Source organism: Aphelocoma coerulescens, chromosome 5, assembly GCF_041296385.1.
Source record: "Aphelocoma coerulescens isolate FSJ_1873_10779 chromosome 5, UR_Acoe_1.0, whole genome shotgun sequence".
In the NCBI taxonomy this organism is placed as follows: Eukaryota; Metazoa; Chordata; class Aves; order Passeriformes; family Corvidae; genus Aphelocoma; species Aphelocoma coerulescens.
In genome coordinates, this window is record NC_091019.1 from 32,316,698 (window position 1) to 32,342,270 (window position 25,573).

The 25,573-nt window shown below is 35.8% G+C and overlaps 1 protein-coding gene across 10 annotated transcripts in view; it reads right to left on the reverse strand.

Annotated features, from left to right (window-relative positions):
- The window catches only part of PCNX1 (pecanex 1), a 90,770-nt gene that overhangs the window by 22,548 nt on the left and 42,649 nt on the right, over nt 1-25,573 (reverse strand). For 7 of the 10 annotated variants that reach the window (XM_069017534.1, XM_069017540.1, XM_069017539.1 and 4 more), the window contains 16 exons: nt 24,403-24,493; nt 22,202-22,259; nt 19,836-20,053; nt 18,634-18,787; nt 17,850-17,882; nt 16,621-16,792; nt 12,983-13,093; nt 12,405-12,496; nt 11,007-11,116; nt 9,227-9,332; nt 7,323-7,415; nt 5,625-5,775; nt 3,667-3,808; nt 2,141-2,318; nt 1,640-1,748; nt 906-1,035 (listed from right to left, as the gene is read on the reverse strand). In XM_069017534.1, coding sequence (XP_068873635.1) covers nt 906-1,035; nt 1,640-1,748; nt 2,141-2,318; nt 3,667-3,808; nt 5,625-5,775; nt 7,323-7,415; nt 9,227-9,332; nt 11,007-11,116; nt 12,405-12,496; nt 12,983-13,093; nt 16,621-16,792; nt 17,850-17,882; nt 18,634-18,787; nt 19,836-20,053; nt 22,202-22,259; nt 24,403-24,493 — 1,948 coding nt within the window. The remainder of the gene's footprint in view (nt 1-905; nt 1,036-1,639; nt 1,749-2,140; nt 2,319-3,666; nt 3,809-5,624; nt 5,776-7,322; nt 7,416-9,226; nt 9,333-11,006; nt 11,117-12,404; nt 12,497-12,982; nt 13,094-16,620; nt 16,793-17,849; nt 17,883-18,633; nt 18,788-19,835; nt 20,054-22,201; nt 22,260-24,402; nt 24,494-25,573) is intronic. The other 3 variants (XM_069017537.1, XM_069017533.1, XM_069017535.1) reach the window with 2 other exon arrangements.

The following is a 25,573-nucleotide window of genomic DNA, read 5'->3' on the forward strand; positions in this document are numbered from 1 at the left end:
GCATATTTGCTGCTCTTCTCATATGTAGAAGTATTTTCTGCCTGTGATAGCATTATAATGCCTAATAAAGTTTGTCCACAGTAAATGGCCATAATCTTGCACGTTAGGTAAAAGCGCATATATTTTCTTAGATATCATAAAGGTTTAGATATGAGAATAACTTAACAATTAAATTAGCACAGCTAACATTTCAGTAGACTTTAGTGAAATACTAATTTTTAGACAGTTTTTTCGTTGTCTGAAATTACAACCACAACACTTAGTCTAAGATTTGAAACATCACATTTAAATTGTAATAATGTTAGAAGGGAAATAATAAATACCAGAAATATCCATTCAACTTCCTCTATGCTGTTTATACAATACTTTATTGGTCTAATACTCTATCAGCAATAGGGAACTTAAGAGAAAACAAAAGGAAGCACAATCTGACCCTGAAGATTCTTTTACTACTGATCCCACCTTGAACAAAAAAAATACTTACTTTAAAAGATCTTTATATTAAGTTTAACCAGTTTTGCTGTGAGCAGAGAAATAATGAACACAGGTAAAATACACCTATGAGCTGTTCCCCTAAACCTTTTTATACATAAACTCACTTTTTGATTAAAATTGCACTTCACAGTACCATAAATTCTATGTTTAAAATCACCAGGAGGGCATACCTCTAAGTAGAAATTACTTAAGCAGCTGAAGCAAATGTTCCTAGTGTAAAAAACAGCTGCTACAGTATTTCAGAAACAGGTTTAGAGAAAACTTTCAGTGCTATACGCTGGTTTTCTTTGAGGGGGAAAAAACCAGCAGAAATTAGCAAGTTAAAAAAAAACAAACAAAACCCCTAAACCAACACTTTAGACATATTTACACTATTAAAAACAAAGTTTTTTAAACTTTATTTCACCTACTTGTAGTCTCTTTCCCAGAATTTGACAGGCCTGGCATATGAAGTGATGAATATTGCACTTCCCAGAAAAGGATTCAATGGAGTAGAGAAGAAAGCTGACACAGCTGCTTGGACAAACAACATGGCAGAATCTGTAGGATAAGAAAATTAAGGAAAGCAAAGAAACAACTACTTCTTTTTAGCTTCTGTGATAGTGTTCAATACAGACAGCAACACCAATGAAGAGCAAAATGAGTTCCCTATGAATTTCTATGCAGCGAAGTATGCTTGTAGTATTTCCAGCAATAAGGGGATTATTTTTGTTTTTAAAAACAGAAATAGATGAAAATCCAGCACTAGACATGACAGTCATTCCCAAAAATTCTATTGAGAATACTAACTCAGCACTCCATTCAGACCAGCCTACAGAAGTCCAAAATGCAAAACTTAAGTACTAAAACCATAATTAGTGACTCCTGTAAAAGGGAATGACTATCAAAAGAAAAGCTGCGCAAATTTCAGAAATAATAATTCTGGTCCACATTTCTTTTATGTCACAAGTCTATTCCTACTGTTACTGTATAATTCACAGCATTGTAACAAGGCAGAAAGCGTGCACAATTTCTTTGTAAATACTCACTAGACAAACCTGTTCCTTCAGTAGTCTTACCCCATAATGCAGAATCCATTATAACACAATACTCAGAAGTTATAAATACACAACTTCAGGAGAAAGTTTGCATTTTCAAAGGATACGTGGCACAGCAAAGGGCTGGGCAAAAGCATGGAAGGCAGACCCCCATGTGATCTGCCAGGGAGCAATGTAGGTATATACAAATCTCAATTTATAAAAGAGTTCCCAAAGCTAAAGAGGAAAAAAAAAAAAGAGAAAAACAATTCAGTGTTTTAGGTAAGAACCAACATGTTTTGCATCCTGAGGAATTTACTGGTCATCCTAGAGTTCTTACTGGTCTACCAGAAGCTTTGAGACTTAGAAAAAGGATGTAATTATAAAAGCAAGTAACATAACATGCACTTAATTGTTCTACGTACAAACTCAGGAGATGTTTAGAAAGTTACATAAGGTTTATCAAGCCAACATAAATGCTTTGGGAAAGAGAAACCTTAGTTGCCTTACAGCATATCTACTACAGTACAAAAGACTGAGAATCTGCAAGATTACCTATCAGATAGGACTATCCATTTGCTTTCCCCTTTGGATGAACCGAAACACCTAAAAATAGAGTTAAAAGTTACCTTGCTGAAGAGTATGGACATGAAGAAGAGATCTAGCAGCATGGTCTCAGTAAAATTTTTGTAATCAAAAGTAAAGAAGAGCACTGTGAAAATAACAGTGACATACTGGCACGTTGGGCTACTGAATGATGAACGCAGTAACTTCAAGCCAGCTATTGTGATCATTAAAGCACCCAACCTGTGTAAGGAAGTCACACAAAACAGTTATTACCTGTTATCTGAACAGGGTTTAAAGACCACTTAAAGTTGTTGCTATCATGCAAGACCAATCTCTTCAAACTTTGATTTGGGTTTGCTTTTGAAATTGGGGGGTGGGGAAGGTGTTTGTTGGTTTTTTTAAAGACAACTTCAGATTTTTTTCTTTAAAAGGTTACTAAGTGTTTTCATCAGTATCCTCAAGCCAATCAGTGTTCAAGAATTAGCATTATTTCTAAGTGTGCCACTAAAAAAAAATGAAGATATGAAATATCCTTGTACTCTGAAGAGAAACCTGGTCTTTAATTTAGGTTGTGAATACTGAAATGCAAAAATGCAAGATTAATCATCAAGAGGATGATAATGAACGCTAGATTATCATTTCCTACATGACTATATTGCTCTAATTTCTATTGAGGGAACTGCAATTTTTTTCAGACATAGCAACTGACATATCAAATGGTTATTAAAAAAAGAAATTAAAGTAACATAATGGCAATATTCCTCCCAAAGGTCTCATAGTGACAGTGACAACAAACCCAAAGCAAGGATTTACCAGATGCAGGGATTAAAATCAAGAAAGCCAAAAAAGCTACCCCCACACCCCCCAAAAATTAATCTAACAACCTGCCCTCCCAATATATTTTCTATTTTGTTTCAGTATTTATACGCTTTTGTTCTAAATGAATAGAACTTCAAATCCAAAAAAGACACCTTGCTACTGTTTCTTGGAGATAAAAAATGTAGGGCCTATTATTGAGCTATCATTTGCTGAGACAGTCAGATACACTGCTCAAGGGATTATAACTAAGACTCAATTTAAGAAGCAGTGTGCAATTCCATCTGGATATGGATTATACTTAGGGGCTAGGAGGTCTGGGGAATTCCTTGATGAGAGGAGAAAGCTACAGAGGGGCTGCAAGCTGGCACACCAACTCAGGGAACAAGTCTGAAATTTACACCTGATAAAATACCAGAACATATCAACACTATCTTGAACTTGCCATCTGGATAATCATATTATAGACTGACTGAAGCTTAACAAGCAAACTTATCCCACTACTAGGTAATTCCACAACATGCAATTAACACAGTATATGCTAGGAGTTGAATGATCTATTTTCATGGGAGTTTCTAGTTTAACAGTGTAATACTCCAATCAGTTTAAGTCAGCTTTATCAGGGCTTTTAAATAAAGAAAAGCTTTATTTATTCCTTGCCTTACTCTTAAGACAGTGCCATTAAGGTATTCTGTCTTCCCATAGAAGTCCCTATTTAATTTTCCACCACAGCAGACATACTCAAGATTACTTGATAGCCTTTTATACTTACTCAGTATCCAGTTTCTTTGGACTAGCAATATTCTTAGCGCTGCTACTAAGCTCATTGAGGACTATCAGTGGATAGATAACATTCTTCTCTACAAAAAGGAGCCAAATGTGAAGTTTCTCAAACCACATAACATGCGCAGCATCTGTCAAGATATATTAAAAAAGAAATCAGATGGCACTATCAAATCAAAAAATCTCTGCTTACAAAATAAAGATTCCTGATCCAACTAACTTGGATTAACTGTTTTCTCACAATGGACTTTTGTAGTTTTATTTAACCAAAATAAAGAGAAGCTCCTGTCAGCAGCCCCAGTAGAGTTTTTGCACTGTTCACACAACAACAGAACAGTTTGCAAGCTACATGCTTACTCTACACAGAAGGAAACAAACTGGGTTCCACCTCTTCAATAATTTCAACATTGCCATAGACAAAATGCATCATTTAAACAGCTTCATCTCATGCAAAAGGATGTTTTCTAACCATACTCAGTCTGAAAGACTCCTGGTTTCCAACTCTTAAATACAGAAGAGCCTATGTAACCTGCCAACACAAGTGTCTATCACTTGAGCAACTTCTTTTAAACTTCTACAAGAATTTTAAGATCTGTTTCAAATTAATGCAAATTAAGATAAGAAAATTTATTCTACAATATAGGCTAGAAGAGCTTATATCAAAAGTTACGGTAAACATTGATGCCTTCATAAAGGGTTAAGACACACTTGAAAGAGGCTAGAAAAGGTGCTGTGAGTGACTGCACATGTCTACATGAACCCCAGCAAGAACTCACATTCCTTTCCAAGAGAAGCCGTAAGGACTATTAGTCACTGACATGGCATGAATTCTCTTTAGGTTACAGGGACCAAATCAGAAGATGTTATAAACTGTTATTTAACATTATTGGCTATGGCTTCCATCTTTCCCAAAAATACTAATACATACAAAAATACTGAAGCCAGGTATCACAACTACAGCTTCTCTAGTTTTAGAGATTATCTGGAAGAAGTGAAAAATGCAACTGTATGCCTTAAGTTTTTAAAGTCTGACATCATCCTACAATTGCTGTTCATGTTTATCCATCTTTACATGCAATCACTGGGAAAAAATCCCACAAGTTAGACATCAATGAAAAAACCACACTGAACGGTTGCTACAAAGGTATGAAGTCTGTGAATCAATTCTGACAATTCTCTGCTCCTGAAAGCAGCAGAATGCTTTCTTGTCTTGACAACTACTTGAAAAGAAAAACCAATTTCAGTTGTTTCCAAGGCCTTTTAAACACAAATTTCATAAATCTGCTGTTAAAAACAAAAACATTCCAACAGTGAAGTCCCCACAATCTACCACAACATTTATCCATTCTGGAAAACTGATGAGCAGTATAACTTCATCTTTTCTGCATCTCTGGGGAAAGATTTCATAGGCTTTAGCACAAGCTGCAAGCACATGTCTGTGCAAATCAACTTGTAAGACCGGTCCCTTGGTGTCTTTATCCATTAGTTGGCCACTTGCACTATTGCTGTTGTTAAACATGTCAACAAAACTACTAAAAACCAAATCTGTGCCAGGATGAAGTCTCCACCAGCATTTCCATACCTAAACCTCTAAAACATTTGAAAACTTGCTATGTTGAGGAAATACATAGTGAAACACACTCGACTGTTATGAAAAATTCTTGAGGCAATCATTAGCACAAATTTTGCCACTTATGGTTTTGAAGATTATGTTTTAATGGAGCTGCTCTGAGACAATGTTAACACTTGTATTATCATCATCAGTTAAAAGATACATAAAACATCATGGAATCAAAGCATGAGGAACTGAGAAACAAATACATTTATAGATTAGATATAATTAAATTCTCCAGTGGTGAGAATAATAAAGATATTAATTATATGAATAGGCAATAAGTTGGTCAGCAACTACAGCAAGCTCAAGAAAGTGTTACAAACAATACTTACTCCGGACTTCAAACTGATGGTATTCCTTGGTTTTCAGCAGCGGGTGAGAAAAGCAGTGCCAAGGAAGCTGCTTTCGGAGTTGAGGCAGAACATAATGGGTCACAAAGCCTACCGTACCCACCAATGCATAGAGAACATAACTTAAAATAGGCTAAAAAGAAGAATTGAAGAAATTAAGGTTTGTGTTTTATAAACAAAATAAAATATTACTTCGCTAGTGTATTTTTCAGCCTCCAGGCAGGTGCTCCTGTAATATTAATAATTACAATGGGAATGTATTTCTTCATGAGAAACTATACGACCAATTTTAAGATAAAACAAGAAACCCTGTGAGAAAAAAAACCCTTCATATCTAACAAATTTTCACTAAGCTGAAATGTACTTTCAAGTAAAAATAGTACACCAATCTTCTTGCACAGTTCATTGCTTCTGACCCATATGCACTTCATTTTATAAAGGTATTATTCTCTAAAGGCTGAACCCAATTTACATTTCCATCGGCTGGATAAAAGGAGGTATAACAACAAGCAAAAACAAATCATTAACTTCACATTCTCTTGAGAAGGTAAGAAGCCTCCCACAAGACCAATCCCTTCCACAGAAGTCACAAAATACTGCAAAATTAACGCAGGATTATGGCTGGATTTCACAATAATGCTTTCTACTCTTTAAAATTTTCTCTAAATTTCTAGATAAGTCATTGCAAAACTGGGATTGCATTTCTTGTCAGAAGCTCTTTGTGGATTCTGTGAAGCCCAAGCCTATTGAACTATGTAACTGGTGAAGAGCATATAGCCAAGTCTCTCAAAAATGAGGGAAAGCAACATTCAGGTGGAGTGCTGAAATCCAGCCATACAACAGAAGGGATATTTTCCTCAGCAAACACAAGTACACGTGCTTAAGTAACGCACTTCATCTGAAAATATGAAGTTACCTAACTGCATATGCTTTTTAAAATTAGTTTCTTACTTTAACTTTAGGCAGCAACAGGAAGGTAAAATCCTTCTAAAATACATGCAAAAAATTTTCATTTGCCTTACATAAGGCTGTTCATAAGCTAGTCAGTAGTTCCATAACAAGAATACCAAAATAAGAAACGCAGTAACTGCAGCTCTTGAGGAAAATGCTTTACTTAAGCACAGGATCTAGTCCCATGCCATTATCATCAAGAGCCACATACAGACATTCAAAGTATGCAAAGCAGTAACACTAGCTAGACTGACAAGTAAAAAACTTGAAACTCAGATGATATTTGAAGTCCTGTAAATAATCACTCCAGTAAAGGGGTACTCCCCGATACTATAGTCTACAAACAGCCGTGCCAGCATGGAACTGCTGAGTCAAGGTTTAGCCCCTCAAACTTTAGGCACTAATCCTTTTAAACATTTTTTAAAAGTTTCATTTTTCCTTATTCCAAAATGATCTTGACACTATTTGAGACAGATAAACAAAAGTGTGTTTTATGTCAGAGGCTAAAATAAAAGTCTAGAATACAAGAAGAAACTAGAAAAGAACTAAGGAAGATGACTTTTTGAGTACATAAAAGTGAAGACCTTCAGTCATGTACTTGTCACCTTATATGTTTAAAGACAATCTAAAACTAACCAGAAGACTTGGTGAACTACCAGAATAAGCTTTATATCACATGAGAGTATTCGCACACAGAAGGCCAACTGAAGATACAAAGTAACATCTTACCTGTAAAACTGTAAATACTGTACTGACATGAATTGCAAAATAGAGGACACCAATGACTATACACACAATCAGGTCAGACTGCAATCGTTCACTCTGCAAAGTCAAAATGAAATTATTTTAGAAAATACCAGCTTTGGTTGACCTCTTAGAATCATTAAAGTTGGCAAATATCTCCAAGCTAAGAAAGTAGTGAAAGACTGGACTCCAATACACAAATGCAGTAACACTGATTAAAGATTTTCAAATTATGCCAATGTTAGCTACTTCCACTGAAGTCATTAGAAATTCCACAAGACAAATCTTACAGCTAAGAGCATCAGTCCAACTAAGTGAAAGGGAAAGATGCATATCTATAATGGGGCAGGACAAATCAATATACCCAATATAGTCTCTAATCCTGGACTGTGAGAGGTTGTAAGGATCCCCTTAAAGCACTGATGAAAGCACTGAAAGGGACAACCAAATTTCCCTTTATGATCTAATAATTGCTTAAACTACAGGGCAAATAAGAGCTCTGGAAGAGTGCTGCCTAAGCAGAGCTACCAACCAGGTGAAACAACCAGGCTCTTTAACCCTTTTCTGCCTCCTTTGCAGAAGGGTAAAGGATAGCTTTGGAATGACCCCGAGGAATGAGTCTGAATTTTCCATTACTCCTAAAAAATGATAACAAGCCGGTGGTAACAGGCAAAAAAAACCCCCAAACTAGTCATGCCAGAGTCAGCCACAAGGGGGCAATGCGTACTTAGGCCATTGCAACTCAAAGCCTCAAGTTTAGTAGACTAGTTCCCAACTCTGTAAAAATACCATCAAATATTTACAGCCTAGAAAATCATTAAAGGATTATCTACGCCAAAATCGGTCAAATAATTACACACAGCAATTATTGCTGCAAAGCCTTCACTTCTTGGGCTATAACTTACTTTTTAAAAATCAGTTGTCCTGATTTTAAAAACCACAGTAAGAAAGGCTATTAAAATCCTCAGCTCCTCTGCCCCCTTGGAGACTAACACCACCGTTTGACAGCTAAAGAGTAGCTTGCAGCTCCTACGGTCACTCTCTCCTGTTCAATGTTAAAAGAATTGCAGTTTCTCTACTCTAAATATTTATATAATAATAATATTATAATAACAATAATTTATTTCCACACCAAGCACCTCATCATGCTTGTAATTGCTGTGTTATGAAAAACCCAGCTACACACTTCAGCCTATAGCTGAGCCCTACACAAAGCTAAATAAATATTCAACCTTCTTTTGTACAAGTTAAACATACTAAGCTTCTTAACTCTTATTTTTTGCTACACTGTGCGAAAAAGAATAATGTTTAAATATTACTACTTCCATAAATATTTGTACCAAAACTTCAAAGTAGTGTTTAAGTAAATGGAACAGGTTACATCTGCCTCCAAAGAAAGCAAGCAACAAAACAACTCAAACCACCCCAAACAAGCCACAAAAAGCCCCAAAACACTTTCCACCACTTTTATTTTCCACTTCTGGAACAGCAAGCACAAAGCTCTTCATCACAATTATTAGAAATACTGAGTTAATATAGTTTTGCCACCATTAACTCTTTCCCACTAACTTCTGCACAAAAGCAAGTATCATTATTATTCATGAGCTAAAAGATGATCCTCTGTGATACTTCAGTGAATCCACACTAGGGAATTCCAATTCTCTTTGCTTTTAAATAACTTAAAATTGCAATATAGGCATTATACTCCTAGTGTAGCACATGAGTTCACCTGCAGATTTAAAGGAAATGCTGTGATATCCATTCTGACTAGAACCATGCTAAGTGACAAGAGTGAGCTAAGCAAGATCTAGACAGATGCTATACAAACCAACACAAAGCAAATTCTTAAATTGAATTCAAAAATTATAATAATTAGAAAGCCTACTTACCACAGAATTTCTAAGCTTCTCAGGTAAAGGATCTTTTACTTCAGACAGAGGATCCTCAGGGTTTTTGTCTTCAGAATTAGGAAAAAATTTTGATTGCACTAAAGAGCTTAAGAGAAAGACAAAAAAACCCCACTGAAAAGCATGTATTGTTCTACGTGGTTTTATAACAAAGTCAGAAGCTCTATTACATATTAATCACAAAACATTAATTTTGCCACATCAATGATTTCACATAGCTGAGCAAATGTACAGCTATCTCAACTTTATCAAAGAATTAGTTCTCTGTTATACAGAATGGCCACTATTAAAGAACAGCAGCCAAATGTTCAAAACTGCAGTTTCTCCAGTAGCAACAGAAGTAATTGAAAAAAACTGAATTTTAGGTGAAATTTAGCAATCATGAAACAAAACTTGAACTCACAAGTAACTGAACAGAAATATGCAAAATTTAGAAGTAGTCTACTTGTCAACACCAGTTAAAGACCCATGAATTCTTTGATTTAATTCAAACTTCAGCAACAACAAAAGAAACCTATTCTACCCCGATTAATTAATGAATTAGCCATGCTGACCAAACTTCTAAATTCTTAGCAGGCCTTGCTGATACTAAAGCCCCAAAACCTTACACTGAAGCTTTTAGAAGCCCATGTGCAGTGTTACTAGCCATAACCAATTGTCTCACAACTCCTCAGTGGGATTTTTCTTACAGAACCCTACACAGGGCAGAAATATTATTTCACTTTATGGACAGGAAGATCACTACAGAACAAGCCCTAGATCTTCCAAGGAAATTACATATTGCAATATATTACAATGCTTAACTGTGCCACATCTGGCTAAACAGGTGAAACTGCCAGTCAAACATGAACATACAGGCTTTAGTTTTTGGAAAGAACAGAGGAACAAATATCTAGGGAAAAGGACCTCATATCAACTGAACTAAGAGTAATTGGACAAGGTTTAGTGGTCAACCCAAAGATAAGAAATTTCCTCCAGTGTAAACACTTATGAATCATTAATTTTCTTGGTAACGGAGGAGATCAGTCCCTCACTTTCTACCCCAGGCCACTATTTATCAAATCCATCCAACATTATGGCTACATTTAAATCCAAGTTCAAGCTCTGCCTAACCTAGGTACATGGCTAAGCTTTTATTGGCTGTTCTGGGGGAGGTGTTTCTCCTATTGGAACTATTATGTTTTACATGTACCATTATTAAATGAATCAAACGCCCTCAGTGTCAGATCACTACTCCAACTCAGTATAATAACATGAATACCTGTTTCCCCATGCTTGATGGGAATCCTCATTACCAAAACAGATCCTTATAATTTTGCACAATTCATTTGAACAAGTGCTTTGAGCACACATTCAATATGAGAATACACCAACAAAGTGAAACTGTTCAAAAAGTCCTCGTGGACTTCAGCTTAAACCAGTGCCTTGAGCACCTCTTTAAACACAGAAAGGGTACATGTTGTTCCCAACAAACCCAGCAGCAGAAAGATGGTACCTGACTGATATTTTGGAGAACATCAGCAGGCAGTTAGATCAGATTTTGGCATGTAAGTGATTTATCAAAAGCCATAAAGAAAGGTCATTGTTAGAGAAGGAACTAGATGCAAAATGTGAGAATTTGTAACTATTGAACCAAGAACATATTATTTCTGATTAATGAAGGTGAGTAAAAGTTCAAACAGTACTAAGTGTAACATTATTAGTAGTTCTTCCTTGCAACTTGCTTCTTCCTTGGGGAAGAGATACAAACTGAGCCACTTACAAAAGTACAGAAGGGTCACTGCTTTGTCTGCTGAGATGATACGATACTGCCACTAACAAACCACAAAATATGGAGAAAAGAACTGGAATATGCTGCCCATCCCAGGAATCCTGGAGACAGAAATGAAATGTTAATAAAAAGGATACAAAGTACACACCACTTACCTGACATACAAGAATTTTGCATAACATGGTAAGAGAATGGAAAAATTAACTACAATTCCACAAAAATAAACCAGGGCTTTTTGTACAAAAAGTTGTTCCATCTTTACCTATGTCCAACTATAGATCAGAAACACTAACACAGTGTACACCCCCTTCAAGTCTACACCATCTTAATCATTAAACGGTCATCGTTTTTCATAACCCTTATGAGGCATTTCCTACACTCCTGGAGACCACAGGCTCTTAAGAGCTGTATTTAGTCACTCCTCAATTTTGAAAGTTACATATATTTTGACTCAAGATTTATTTTTTCTATTGTGCTGAATGCAGATTAAACAGTGGCTTTATTTGTGTATATATTTATTTTCCTGATCTGTATTGGATCTGCAAAGATGAAAGAGTTATTCTTTTCTAAAGCTTGTTTGTCTTAAATGGATGTGTTTACAAAAGGCTAATGAGACAAGTGTACAAATTCACAGAAGGCTAATGATGTTCTTTAGGTGATAGCATCACGGGGGGTATTTCCTTTAGGAACTTTCTACACTGTGACAAAGTGGAAAAGCCAGTCAACTCTGAGTTGGACCCACACATGCTACAATTCATTGTAAACCGAGCACGTTTGATTATTGACACACCTGAAATGAACAAACAGAACCAACATCACACTCCATACTGTTTTCAAACAAAACATTTCAAGCAAAAAAAATAGGGGGGGGGCTTGCCCCTTTGCCAGCTAACTCTTGAATTCTACCTTTCAGACAGGCACACATCTTCGCTTTGACACTATAAACTATTTCTTGGTTTCTTTTCAAGTAAATATTAATTTGAAAATACTATTTCAGTTTTGCAGCACCAGAAAAAAAACACTTACATGAGCCATTTTGAGAGGTTAATGTACCAGCACATGCAGACTCTGCTAGAATCAAGTCACTTGCATGATTTTTTTCAAGAATTGATGTAGAATGGAACTGACAGTAAATGTCATGTGTTTTCAACCAAAAAAAAGAGCCTGTTAGAGCAGGCACAAATCACACACCTTTTGAAAGCAAAAAAATCTGCTTTGCTCCTGCATTGCATCTGCTCTATTGACATCACAGCTGAGCAAGTATGAAACCCTAATAAATCAAACTAATATTTCTAATTCAGTAGCTGCATACTTTCATTACTTAATACAGAAGGAAGCAGAGAACAAACCCAAAACATTGATGTTTACTGTGCATAAAATTTTTCTCACCTTCAGGGCACCATAGCACAGTCCATACAACAATGCTACTGCCACAATACTACAGATAAAACTGTAAAGTGCTGCAAGCAGGCTTGTGGTAGCTGAATATCATAGAAATGAAAAGAAAAAAAACAAAACATTGTTATCTTCTTAAGTTAGAATACAAAATACTTCAGTTTAAGATGATATCAGCCCCCTAGTTGCCACAACCCTCTGATGGAAAAAAAAAGGCAATTGAAACAGAGCAGCTACTTGTATTTTTCCGTAGAAGTGATTTTTATAAAGAGCATTTTATGTGGCTTTTTTAACCTCTTTATTTATTCAACAGCTTTACCATGAGAATAGTTAACTGCAATAGAAACCAGCTGAGGAAGAAAGTACACTTTTTGACAGACTTACTAGGACAGCAATTCTGTTTCCCAATAATCAATCAGAATACCTTTAGGCTTTTTAAAAACACCATTAAGTATTCTATGTTTAGAGGGTAGGAATAAAAATACTGTAACCGCTAATTTTTTTAACTAACATACTATCTTGGCTGCTCCACATCTCATACTTTTGCCACTGACACAAAACACAACACTCACCATTGCCACCAAAGACATGAATGTCCAGCTGTTCACAGAGATACATCACAAATGTATTCACCTGAGGCAGGAGACCAATGAAGAATACTATAGGGAAACATAGTGTAAACACTACAAAAAAAAGAGTTGAAAAAGTGGTGAATGTGAAAAAACCAGCATGGTAAGATATTTTTCAGTTTAAGTTCTAGGGTATCACATACCCCATATTTTAACTCCACATCACTGAAGCATTTCTACTATAATTTCTAAGGAAAATACACATTATGTAAAGTTCTACTTCAGTGACTCAGAACTGACTGAATACAGAGGTCATACAAACCAATAGTACTTTCCTTTTAATTGCTGTAGACATGGACACAGGCCAATTCAGGCTTTCCATTTTTATTTAGCAAAGATCAGCCAGGAGTGTTTACAGATTAGACTTACAAGTTTTCACTCATTGTAAGGGAAGCCTATCCAAGCCTAACTGCCTGTCTGGAGTTACAGGAGCAACCCAACACCAGCCACTCTGACGTCAGGGAAGCCAAGCACCCCACCTCCGGGTTTTCTGCTACTAATAACATCTGACAATTTTACTAATTTTTCCACACCACTTCTGAAAGTTCTAATCCTAAATGACTGGGGGTTTTGTGCTTTTTTAACAAAGACAACTGCATGAACCATGAAAACATCTGCAAATTACAGGATTTCAGAATGCAAAGATAAATGAATGCCACCTAATTTTAATACAGAAAATGGTATGTCTCAACCTCTACATATTATTTACTTCCCATCTTAAAGAATAAAAGATGCAGAAATAATCTTCTACACAAGTTCAGATCTAGTAGTTCAGATTTAATTCACATGCAACAGCACATTGTCAGTTCTAAGTTCTGAGAGATAGAAGGATCAATAATGAGAATAATCCTAGCAGACAAAATTTGGCAGTTTAGGGAAGATTTTCTATCATCTTACTGACTTGTACCTTCAGTGACCAGAAGAAGAAACAGATTTTAAAGTATCTTGTAAAGAACCACAAGTCTCAAATTTAATTTTCTAATTCCATATGCACAGAGTAGTTGGACACTGAAGGATATCACATTAGAAATATCTACAGTCAGATAACTGAGAATCTGATATTCCCCACTCCATGGTAATGTTAAACAATAATATAATTTAAAAACATGCAGGTTGAAAGCTTGGGAAAGACACTGAATTCTGCATTTTTTTACTGACACGAATTAGGAAATATAGGATTTCAGACCCGCTCTTCACTACCTGAAGAAAATACTTTTTCAAAATTCTCAGGTCAACCCCCTATCTCAAATCATTACTCAAGGAAGCCTACATAGGAGGCAAATACAGCCTTCTGTCATTGACAGATTAAAAAGTTGTTTCCTCAAAGTCTGTAAGTCAAGCTACCTTAGGCCCATTGAAAACAAAATTATTAGACAGATCTGAGAATACACAATTTTTAAAGAGTAGTCCAGCAAAAAGCCAATATTTAGGATGCTTTTACAGTCTTTTACATCATTGTTTTCTAATAGCAAACAACTAGGTGAAAAGATAAAATAATTACTATAAATGTGGAGTAGATTTAGAGCAATTGATCAACTGCAATATGTGGGACACAAAAAGGATTTATGCTAGTCCTCCCTTGTCTGTTGACAAGGGGACAACATTTACATTATCTAAACACAAAGTTCGCCTTGCCTTGCACCTGTGTTCTTCCAGTAGCTTTGCCTGGGAACAGAAAAAAAGGCAGCTGAGATTTTTACCTAACCAAGTATGTTTGCTAGCAGCCAGCCTGGTCTGCAGTATACACAAAGCTTTCTGAAACAGTGCTTCAGCAACAGTAAGAGTTGCTCCAAGGGCAAGTGTATTGCATGGGGGAGCAAAGTGGGACGTGCAGTGCAGGTTGGTGGGGCAGGTTTTTTTGTTTTGTTTGGTGTTTTTTCAGTTTGGTTCTTGGTTTTTTTGAGTTCCACTTGTGGTTTTTTTATTGTTTGGAGGGTTTTCATTTGTTTTTTTTTTTTAAGTAGCGTGAGCCGTTCTGGCAATCTGATTTTTTATTGGAAGAACTGCTAAGAAATATAAACGCCATATGCTGCTGCAAGATACCCCAGAAGAACAGTAAAACATAAGGATCAAAACCCACTTTGAACTCTTCAACTAAGTAGTTTTAAAAGCTAATCCCAAGATGGACATGGCCTGGTGAAAATGCCACCACATCTTTTAAAACTGGTAAAGACTCACTGTTCAGTACTTTTAAGAAGTAGCTCACTTCCACAGTAGGACACAACATCTCCATGTACATTTATGTACTAGCTTATGGTGATATGGGTATACATTATGGCAATGACTCCACATGGTAGAAAAGGGATGAAGATACTTCCAAAACTGGCAGAGCATTATCAAGAGAACTTATGCTAGTTTTGTATCATGAATGAGTCAAAAGTATCTTCTATCTTAATTTCTTTTTTTATACAGAACAAAGTATGCCAGTAGATGAATAGAACCAAGGAATTTGTTCAAAAAGCACCTTTGAAAAGGTCTGGACAATTTCTGTTCATAAATATGCAGCTTAGACACTTTCCCTCTGGGCATTTAAATTTAAATACAGACTTATTAGCAGAAAATTGAAGGGGGAAACAGTATGAGGCATAAAATTCAGGATGTTCTTAAAATCAAGTAATAAGAACTAATACCCAAAATGCCTGGGTCAGTAATTCTTATTAATCAAAATTTTAAAAAACCCACACTGAGACCAAGTTTTCATTTTTCTTGGACAGAAAATGGTCTAGGGGCATGCAGACATAACATTTAACTGCTGTCATCCTTCACTCACGGGTATTTTGACACCACTGAAAAGCAACTGCATTCAGTTTAGATGAATTCTTACATATTTTCTTATGCCACCCAAAGCAGTGATCCACAGAAGATCACTCAAATAACTTTGCTCCATTAAAGCAATGCATAAAGTTCCCATGATAAGATGGTCTTCAAATGTTTATGTCTCCCTCTTTCTATGGGCTCTGTCTGAGATTACAGGGCTGTTATTATTTTCATAATTAAGTACACAGGGGAAAGGATTGTTGTTTTGGGGTTTATGCTTGTTTTTTGCTTTAGGTTTAGGAGGGTGATATTAAATGTCATCAGTATTCTGAATGCACTGTGCTGCTCAGAAAACAATGGAATTACCTCAAAATGGAAGTACAGCTCAAAAATTGTATTTTTGGTATTGCTGATAGGCCTGTTCTGAGAAGAAGCATATTAAATAAGATTTAACCTGCATATAATATTTTTTAAAATTGTGTCTGTACTGTTCTGCCAAATTGCTAAATACAAATAACCTGACTTAAGAGAACTCCTACTCATTTGCCATAAGCCCCTTCAGAGAGTGTGAAAGGGTCCAAATCAAAATGTTTCTTTAACTACTGAGCAGCTAGGTCCAAGCAAATGGTAGTCTATCCAGATCCAAGTTAAGTAACAAAGTTCAAGGATGAGGGCTAAGATATTGGATAATGAAAAATTTTGTGACACCATAGTAGAGGGCATCGCTGCCATTTGTTACAGCAAAGCTATAGAAGGAGAAAGTGTTCCAATAAAGTTCTACTGCTGTAGAGCAAACAATTAAAATCCATGAAAAAGCCACTCACCTATAACTAAGTCCCTGGCTGACAGCAGCAACAATGGGTTGGTGAAAGCCATTCCATACAACCTGAATCTTGTTGTAGATATGTTTCTGCTGCCATAATCCAACAGCCAAATAAGACCACAACATAAACAGAAATATACAGGCCTACTATAGGCTATGATACGATTGTGACCCTGTTTAAAAAAAAAAAACACAAAACCACCAACATTTGTTCATTATTAGTGGAAAAGGCAATTTTTACTCTTCTGCTACAGATAACTTCAGAACCAAAATTAATCATTGGTCATCAACCAGTGTACTGTCACCTCACCATATCCTTCATAAAATCCTTAATGCATTGCCTTGCAGTGATACCAGTCTGTCCTTTTTGTGGCTTTGATATAACAAGGACACAATGGTTAGATTAAGTTAGACTAAGATATACATACCCTTAGACTCAGCTATATTTTATGCTATGTTGCTTGCAGTACTAAATGCTAGAGCTCTGGCTAGGCTTTGTAAGCAACTGAGAATAAACCAATTTTAAGGAAAAAAGGATTAAAGTTTATTACTCAGATACTGGTTCTGCTGGGGGGGGACAATCTCCATTGGTCTTGTATCAAAACACACAACTTACGCAAAATAAAGTTAATGACCTGTTGCAGAGGAATAATGCTTCTACACATCTTATCTAGGACAAAGGTAATATTTTGTCTTGGCAATCTAGTAGATGCACAATAGAGTATAAACATATTGTGCAATACTAGCACATTAACATATCCATGCTCAAACATTAATGCTCACTAGAGAATTGCAAACTCAGCTTGTTAGAGGGAAAAAATAAAGCAGTGTGCCCACTAGGACAACTGAATGATCTACAAGACTAGAACTGAACATCAAAGTTGTGTCAGTTCATGCCAGCAAAGCAAATTACAACATTAGGAATACTTCTCAGTATAATTGCTTGAATAATAAAGATTCATCAAAAAGCTTATAATGACATGCCTCCCTAGCAAAAGCTAAGCTCAAAACAGGAGGACATGACTGGTTAAATACAAGGAGTACGATGGGGGGGGGGGGGGGGGGAGGAACAATATCTGTTCCCCTCACACACTAAGACAACTACAAGCCTTTTGTGCCTTATAAGAAGCAACATTAAGAGAAATGCCAAAAAGATCAAACCATAATGATCAATTCTGAGGGAGTTCTGCATCTGCAGGGTTAGTACAGTGGCACATGCCCACAACTTACATGTCGAGGGGAAGAAGAATCTGGCTGAACGCTCTGAAACCAAAATGAAAAGAGGAAAGTCACCCAATCTACAGATAGGCATGTTTACCTCCCCCCACACAACTTCTTGGTTGAAGTTCTTTTAACAATATCTACAGTTAATTTTACAGTTGTCAAGCTACATTACAGCCTTTAAATAGCATGATGTCATAAACAATAAAATCTATTTAAAGAGTATATGTTCATAACCCAAATTCTAAAAAAATCCCCAACCCCCTCATTTTTAGGACTTTTACTGTTTTTTTCAATAGCGTTATGAACTTTAATTTTAAATCCAATTTCCATCCTAATAGTCAAATCATAAAAAAATAATCACTTAGATTACCAATATGCCATTAACAGCCTAACAAAAATTAATAATCTGATTAAATATACACTTAGATATCATTGCCTTATATGAACGCACTGAGGCCTAGACACTAAAAAAAATTAAAACCCAAACCAATACAACTTCAAGTTCAGTTTGTAGCTGGTTTTCAACTAGTAAGAATGTGTTCCTCTTTGTGAAAACAAACAAAAAAAAGTATGAGAACAATAAATAAAGGATTGTTTAACAAACATATGCAGAAACATTCTAGTGAAGTGACCTTGTACTACCATCTATCCAACTTTCCATGAGGCCAAGTTTACTCATTTCTTTATAAATGATAAGCATGCACATTTTTCCTTAAAGCTCTAACTAACCTGCAACACCCAACTGGAGTTAAATCTATTGTTTGTAGAAAGTAAAGAGAAATTAAAATACCTTCAACAGTGAGTACTGGCAACTGGCTATTACCAGGCAGAACTGGAAGACCCAAATATCCTTGAAAAAGCCCTCTATAAGAAGTACAGAGCCCAGAAATGCAACTAGAATAGCTAGGATGACAGCTAATACATTTTCAAGGATCTCACGATTCCTGTATTAAACGGAGAGATAAAAAAAGACAAAAAAAATATTTAAAGCTAACTATGTATAGAAAAAGCTGCAAAAGAACAGTTAGGGTCAAAAATTAACAAGGGTTATGCTACTGGTAGCAAAATAGTTAATAGATTTGAACTTCCATAGTCTACACTAGCACACTGTCCTTTAGCAAAGCTAGGAGCTACCAGGATTTCAATGACAGCAGAAAACAGTATCTTACAGAATTTTACTTTAAACAACAGAAGATAACTTCAGCAGATAATTTTAGAAATAATTCCAACGTTCAACCAGAAGCATGGTCTAACATAAATCTATATTCAAAGCCCATCTAGGATGATTATAAGCCGATGAAAAACACAAGCATGATAACTTACCTATGTATGAAACCTGCCATTCATGATTTTCTAATGAAGAACCTAAAAATACTCTCGCTTGGGTAAGATATGCCAAGTGGAATACAGATAACTCCACATGATATTGATAGTGCTTGAGAACAGAATTATGAATATTCCTCCCTGAACAGAATCACTATTATCTTTTTTATTTCAAGGAGGTTCATTACCAAAATATGAATACTCTACATATTCCAAAAGCTGGTAACTGGAGGATCACCTTAATTTTATTCTCCTAGGTAAATGCAGAAGGGTCAAGAAGTCACACTACTAAACGACTCTTGGAAAAAATGCTATGAAACAGCAGGCAAATCCTCTCTATTTGCTGAAACACTAAGTACATGCCGGGTTGCAGACCCTTTCGATTAATTTTTGGAGAAGGCTGTACTCTAGCTACGAGATTGGCAACAAATCTTTCTTTTTGATCATACAAATGTGTTACTGCCCCACACAGGCAAAGTGAGGGTTGGTTTCCTTTTTCTCGGAGAGTATCCTCCATTATTTTAGAAAAACTGCATTCAGTATTATTCTTTCACTTTTCAGAGTACAGTAAGTAAGTACAATTCTCTATGGATAGTTTTATCTATACGACAGTTTAGTAACTGTTTTCATCTTTGCTTTCTGAGGTCTGGCGACATACAAGGATCTCACCTATCAAATAAAGCCAGAAGAGTTAATCTATCAAAATTGATGCTAATCCAAATCTTAGGTAGGATCCAAAAGCGATAGTACTGCTTGACTTTTTGAGCTGCTTCCTCTTGAGGTTGCATGTGGTCCTGAAGGTCAGGGCTCAGGTCAATATCTTGCTGCTCCAGCAGATCTGTATCCATTGTTAGCAGCCTGTTCAACCTGATCTGAGGAAGAGAAAGCTAAAAGAAAGTTAGTATTAACAAAAGCTCATTTATATTGAATCACTGTATTATACTGAAAATTCCTTTGAAGAAAATTGCTAGAACTCTTTAGTTTCACTTTTGAGAAATTACATGTTAAGCACTGTCACAGGCTTCTACTTACTTTTTCTGTGCTTATCACGGCACATGAAAAGGTCTAGCAGCAATAACAGTTTGCATACAACACAACTCTTTGGCATTTCAGCATATGCCTTATTTCAAATGAATGTATCTTCCAAGCACATTATCCCATTTACTCTGAAAACTTCAAATTTGAAGACGAGTAAACTGATACACAGACAACATACACTACAAGAACAATCCAATTATTAATTTAAATAAATTACAACACATTTCTTATAGTCAGCTAATCTGCATGCAAACCAATGCTGAATGGTTCTTTTTGCATGACAAAGCAACATACACATGCACCAGCGGTCAAATTCAAACCTCATTGAATCCAGAATACACTCAGAAATAACCAAAGAAAAAGCTCCACCCTAACCAGTCAAGTAGTATTTACAACTGACTATTACTTATTTTGTAGTTTGTCTAGAGTTGTCCTGAAAATCACAGTAATACTAGCAACCATAGAAGATATTTAAGGAGAGTACTCAATGCTAATAAGATACTATAGTATGTGTGCATCATCTAATCCACTTCATAAATTTCATTAACCAGGCCAAGAAGCATCTTAAGCACTTAACAATACTGGCCTTTATTCTTAGACAATATAACTGTTAAAATGTCATTTAATGAAAAAGCTTCACAGATGTTTAAAGCAAAGAGTAAAATTTCAATACTCATGCCACTTTCAAGTGTTAAAAGTACAGGTTTAGTGTTTGGAGGTGCTTTTTTCCTACAATCACCTAAGTTTAACATTCAATTTCTTGATTTATAAAATTTTTTTTCATCATTTCTTAAATCATCAGTGTACTTAACTACGCTTAGCCAGCTTTTTCTTCCTAGAAAAATACTAGTGAAAACAACAAGCAGGAACACCCCCTTTCTAAAGGCATTTCAAAAATACAAACCATACTATTTTAGGTAAGCTGTGTCAGAAAACAGGTCCTTTTTTTGACAATTTTCTAAAAACTTAATTTCTTAAAAGGTAGAATCAGCATAACATTCATGGCACTAATAATAAATTTCAGTGGAAATTTCCATTTAGGAGCATAGGCTGAGCTTTTCAGTCACAAATTTGCCTTAAAACAGAATCATTCCCTCCAATGGGACTACACTGGCAAACTAAGAAGAGGTAATGCAGCCTCTTTTTTAAAGGCTACATTTTCAAGGGGGACTGTGGAAAGCAAAGAAAGCTCCTCTAGCAGACACCAAGTTTAAAAAGAACGTTCTTGATCAAGCATGGTCAGGCAAATGGAGGTCTCTTGCTCCTCTGCCAAATCCTAAAGCTGTATTTCATTTTCCCTCTTGATTAGGTTATTAGGTACTTCAACATACTTTTCTTTGGTTTGCCAGCTTAAGAATCCTGACCATTTGCACTGTTTTCATACCATAATATATGGCTTCAGAATTAAGAGTACAGGTTTGTCTAGACTCAACAATAATACAAAAGTTTTGAGATCACAAAACTAAGGAATATTAAAGCTATTTTAAGTATGAAACAGTGTAAGCTTCTGCCTTGTTTTCCCAGTCATTCCTTGCATATAAATTTAGATTTTGTACAGCAGATTCCAATGACAGATTTCTAAATTCCTTTCAGGGAAATTACTCAAGTGAAGTTTCTTTTGGTCAGAACAAAATATTTAGTCTTTCTGCTGCCTGCTAACCTTAGTAACACACAGGAGGAAAACTCTGTCCAAATTGTACCCATTATCTCTGGAAACCTTTATAAGGTATTTTAGAAGATCCAATTTCTATGAGTGTTTTTAAATAGCTAAGTTTTAGATCAGAGGAAACCAACTAAGTTTTAAAGTGCTATGCAAAAAGATTAATTTGTATCTATATATGAAGACACTACAATACTAAATACTTTCTCTTCACTAATCCAGACAAAATTGCTTCATAAGAACAAAGAACTACCACAAAGAATGATTAATCAGTGCTATAAAATTGGATAGTTTTCTGATTCTTTGCATGCTTTAAAAAAAAGTAAGAAAAACTTACTAGATCATGTGGATAAAAGCGAACTGAGGTAGAACTCGATACGTGAGAGTCCGTGTCACTATAAGAACAGGGAAAATACTTCAGATTATAAATTACATTTTATTTCAACAGGTCACTCTAATTTCCTAGTGTCCAAAATCTTGATTCCTTGTGAATTTTATCTAAATATCTGGAAGTTTTTCCTTCAGTCACTTATTATAAATGCAAGTAGCCACTTCATCTCACGTATTGTGGTACATTCCATAGCTATAGTAAGCCAAGATACCCTTTAATCTTACCCTTAATAACATTTTCTCAACACCCAGTCCCTAAATTGTCTAAAAAGAACTACAATGATGGTAATTAATCCACTCAAAAAAACCAAAAATATTTTATAAGCTGTTAGCTACTGATTTGTAAACACACATCATATCTCTAAAGAAGTGCAGAGGCTGCTAGGTGTCCACATGCAGTTTCTCTTAATTCTATACTGTTTTTATCAAGATCCCAAAACTGCCAAAAATAGTACATACTTAGCACAAGTGATGCCTTGTAGGACAACCTAAAAACAGAGGCTAGACAAAATTAAGAGAATAAAAAGCAGTTATACTTATTGAAGGGCCTTCAGGTACATTTAGGGCGGACAAAGCCCGCCCCGGGGCTACACCCAAAAATGGACAACAGGTCACGCGTTTTCACACTTTTGTAAGTTTGGTCCATTTGCATATTGGGGGTTAATCCTCCAATTACAACTTCAGGTAATGAAGTCATTTACTCCAAGTTTGCTCCCCCCCAACTCACTTTTGTTTACTTTTCTTGGGGCCTGAGACAGTAAGGTGTGCTTGATTTTCAGGCCTAGAGAGGAACTGTTTTATCTGACCAAAATGGGAGAACAGTAGCTAACAGTCTATGTGGAGTTTAGAGTTATACATTACAGAATTGCAGAATTATAAATATATGAAAAATATAAAAGCCAAAATCCTAAGGCATCACAAGTATACTGAGCTACTTAAACTGCTTTTGAAAAACTTAACTTTAAATGAAGTTAAACCTATGGTAGTAAGAGCAAAATTACTTTGCAATTTCCATTCATTAGAGATGAAGAGAAATTTCTCTTACTGTATGAGAGTCCATATCCAACCATTTCTTTTTCCCCCAATTTTGCATAGCTTTTGGGTGTTTGTTTTCTATGTAAATCACATACATGGTTGTTAAGACTTCTATCAAATTTATGCAACTTTCCTTCAGTTCCTTGCCTTAAGATAAAAACATTCTTTGTTATCAATTTTACTTTACTGAAACTAAAGTATTCTCTACAGCCGGGATCTGATTATCTGAAGTGGCCAGTTTGCTCCTTCCATTAGCACATACAACTTCGTAACAGCAGCCATCAGCAAAGCCATGGCACCTGGAACATGCAAGCAGCAGAGGCAGGGATTGGCAGCTTTGTGGAAGGAATACAGAACTTTTTGTCAAAGTTCAATTCTACAAAAGGCACTCGCACAAAGAAAGATTTGAAGATGGGAGGTTTTATACTCAATACTCCATAATTCCAAGAGCTATTCCACCTACATGTGGTAGGAATTATAGTATTTAACATGATGCAATAGCTGCAGAGCAATTCTGCATAGTGAAGTGGATTGGGGGCAGGCAGGAAGCCACAGGAGGTTTTGGGTTGTTTTTCTTTCTTCTGCTTCCTATCGCTTCAGAGAAAGAAAGGGCATCTTTCCAACAGCAGATGAACTATCCAGTATGTAGCTGGCTATTTCAACTGCAAGTCAAAATTTAATCTCAGGCATGTTAACACTTTCATGTACTGTTTGATGCCATGTATGAACTCGAGAATAAATTTATCAGTTTACAATGGCTTCACAACTGGAAGTTCAATAGCCATTATGGTCAACAGCCACCTACTTCCTCAAAACCTGGGTTAAATTCCTTAAAGACCTTCTATATGCCAATAAAAAATGCATTTGTCAAGTTCTCAGTTTGGAAGTGTATTGCTTAAACTAACAGAAGGCTTTGTTTTCTGAGATAATATTTAACTGTATGCCATCTTCTAGCAAAAATCACTTAGGTCCCAAAAGTAAATGTATATGGCTAATATATTTTATAGATTTTTTTTTTGGTAGTCCATACTAAGTAACTTTTTAAAATTAAAATCAAGTATTCAGTTGCAGAAAAGACAAGAATCATCACTCTTGACTGGCCTTCACACACACCAGATGTTAGATGCTCTTCTTGCAGCTGGCTCAAAGTTCACAAGTGACATGTCGCAGCCCCCTGTCTCGTAGAGCGTAGAACTGAACTTACCTATTAAAGAAAAGGTCAAAAGCAGGTCAAAATTTCCTCATGTTTCATCCCATTGGCAGCAGCTTCTATTCATTAACTTACTACAGAGATCAATTTAGACATCTGAATTTGCATTAGTGTCAAAATATAAAATGCGATTACACATTAATTTGTCACCAGTGCAGACATTAGCTACACAGTTGTCTTTCATACCATTTTACATAACTCCAGTACTGATTTAAAGAGATTGTATTTACAAGATTCCACCATTAACAGAACAGAGGCACAATGTAAGCTCTTATCCCCTTAGAGAATAACCACATGAAAAATTTTCAGTGACCAGCTTCTTCAGTTCTTCCCCACAACTAACAGAACCATCAGTAAATCATTCACTATCAGCATTTAAGAACATTTAACTACAACAGAGATAACCCAAGTATCCTGAATAAAATTCTCTTGAAAAGCCCATGTATATTTGAAAAGAAACAAAGACTGAAAGAAGTGACCTGTGATGCTTCATAAGTTAACTTAGGAAACTCAGAAAAGTAAATTGAGGCAGAGATTTATTCTCCAAGCTAGAAACAAATGCTTCAGTGTAAGAACAAAGGACTGCAAACTAACTTCTTAGATAAACCATTTGTACTTACTTCCAAAATACATAACTTTAACAAGGAGTCAAAGATTGTGACTCAAATGATAAACTACCTCACAATATGATGTTTTTACAGTACCCTCCTCCTAGCATTGGCCTGATCAGAGAGATAAGCACTGTAATTTCCCCTGAAGGCCAGGTTCAATATATTTCAGCTCTGAATGCAGGGAAACTGATTTTGAAACTGATCTCATATTAAATGATCTGCCAGCTTCTGTCTCTTCTATCTTAAAACCCTACTTAAGCCATGATGCAAAACACACAATATTCCAAGATCAGCTTATATAAACAAAAGGAAAAATCCCACTTTGGAGCATGTGAAGAAAAACTGTATACACCCCTCAGCTGTATGTCTTGCAGCTTTTCCATCTGCTGATACAAGATAACAAGCAGTCCCTGCAGAAATACCTAACAAGATCAGAGCTTCCAGTCTTTCACATTCCTGTGAG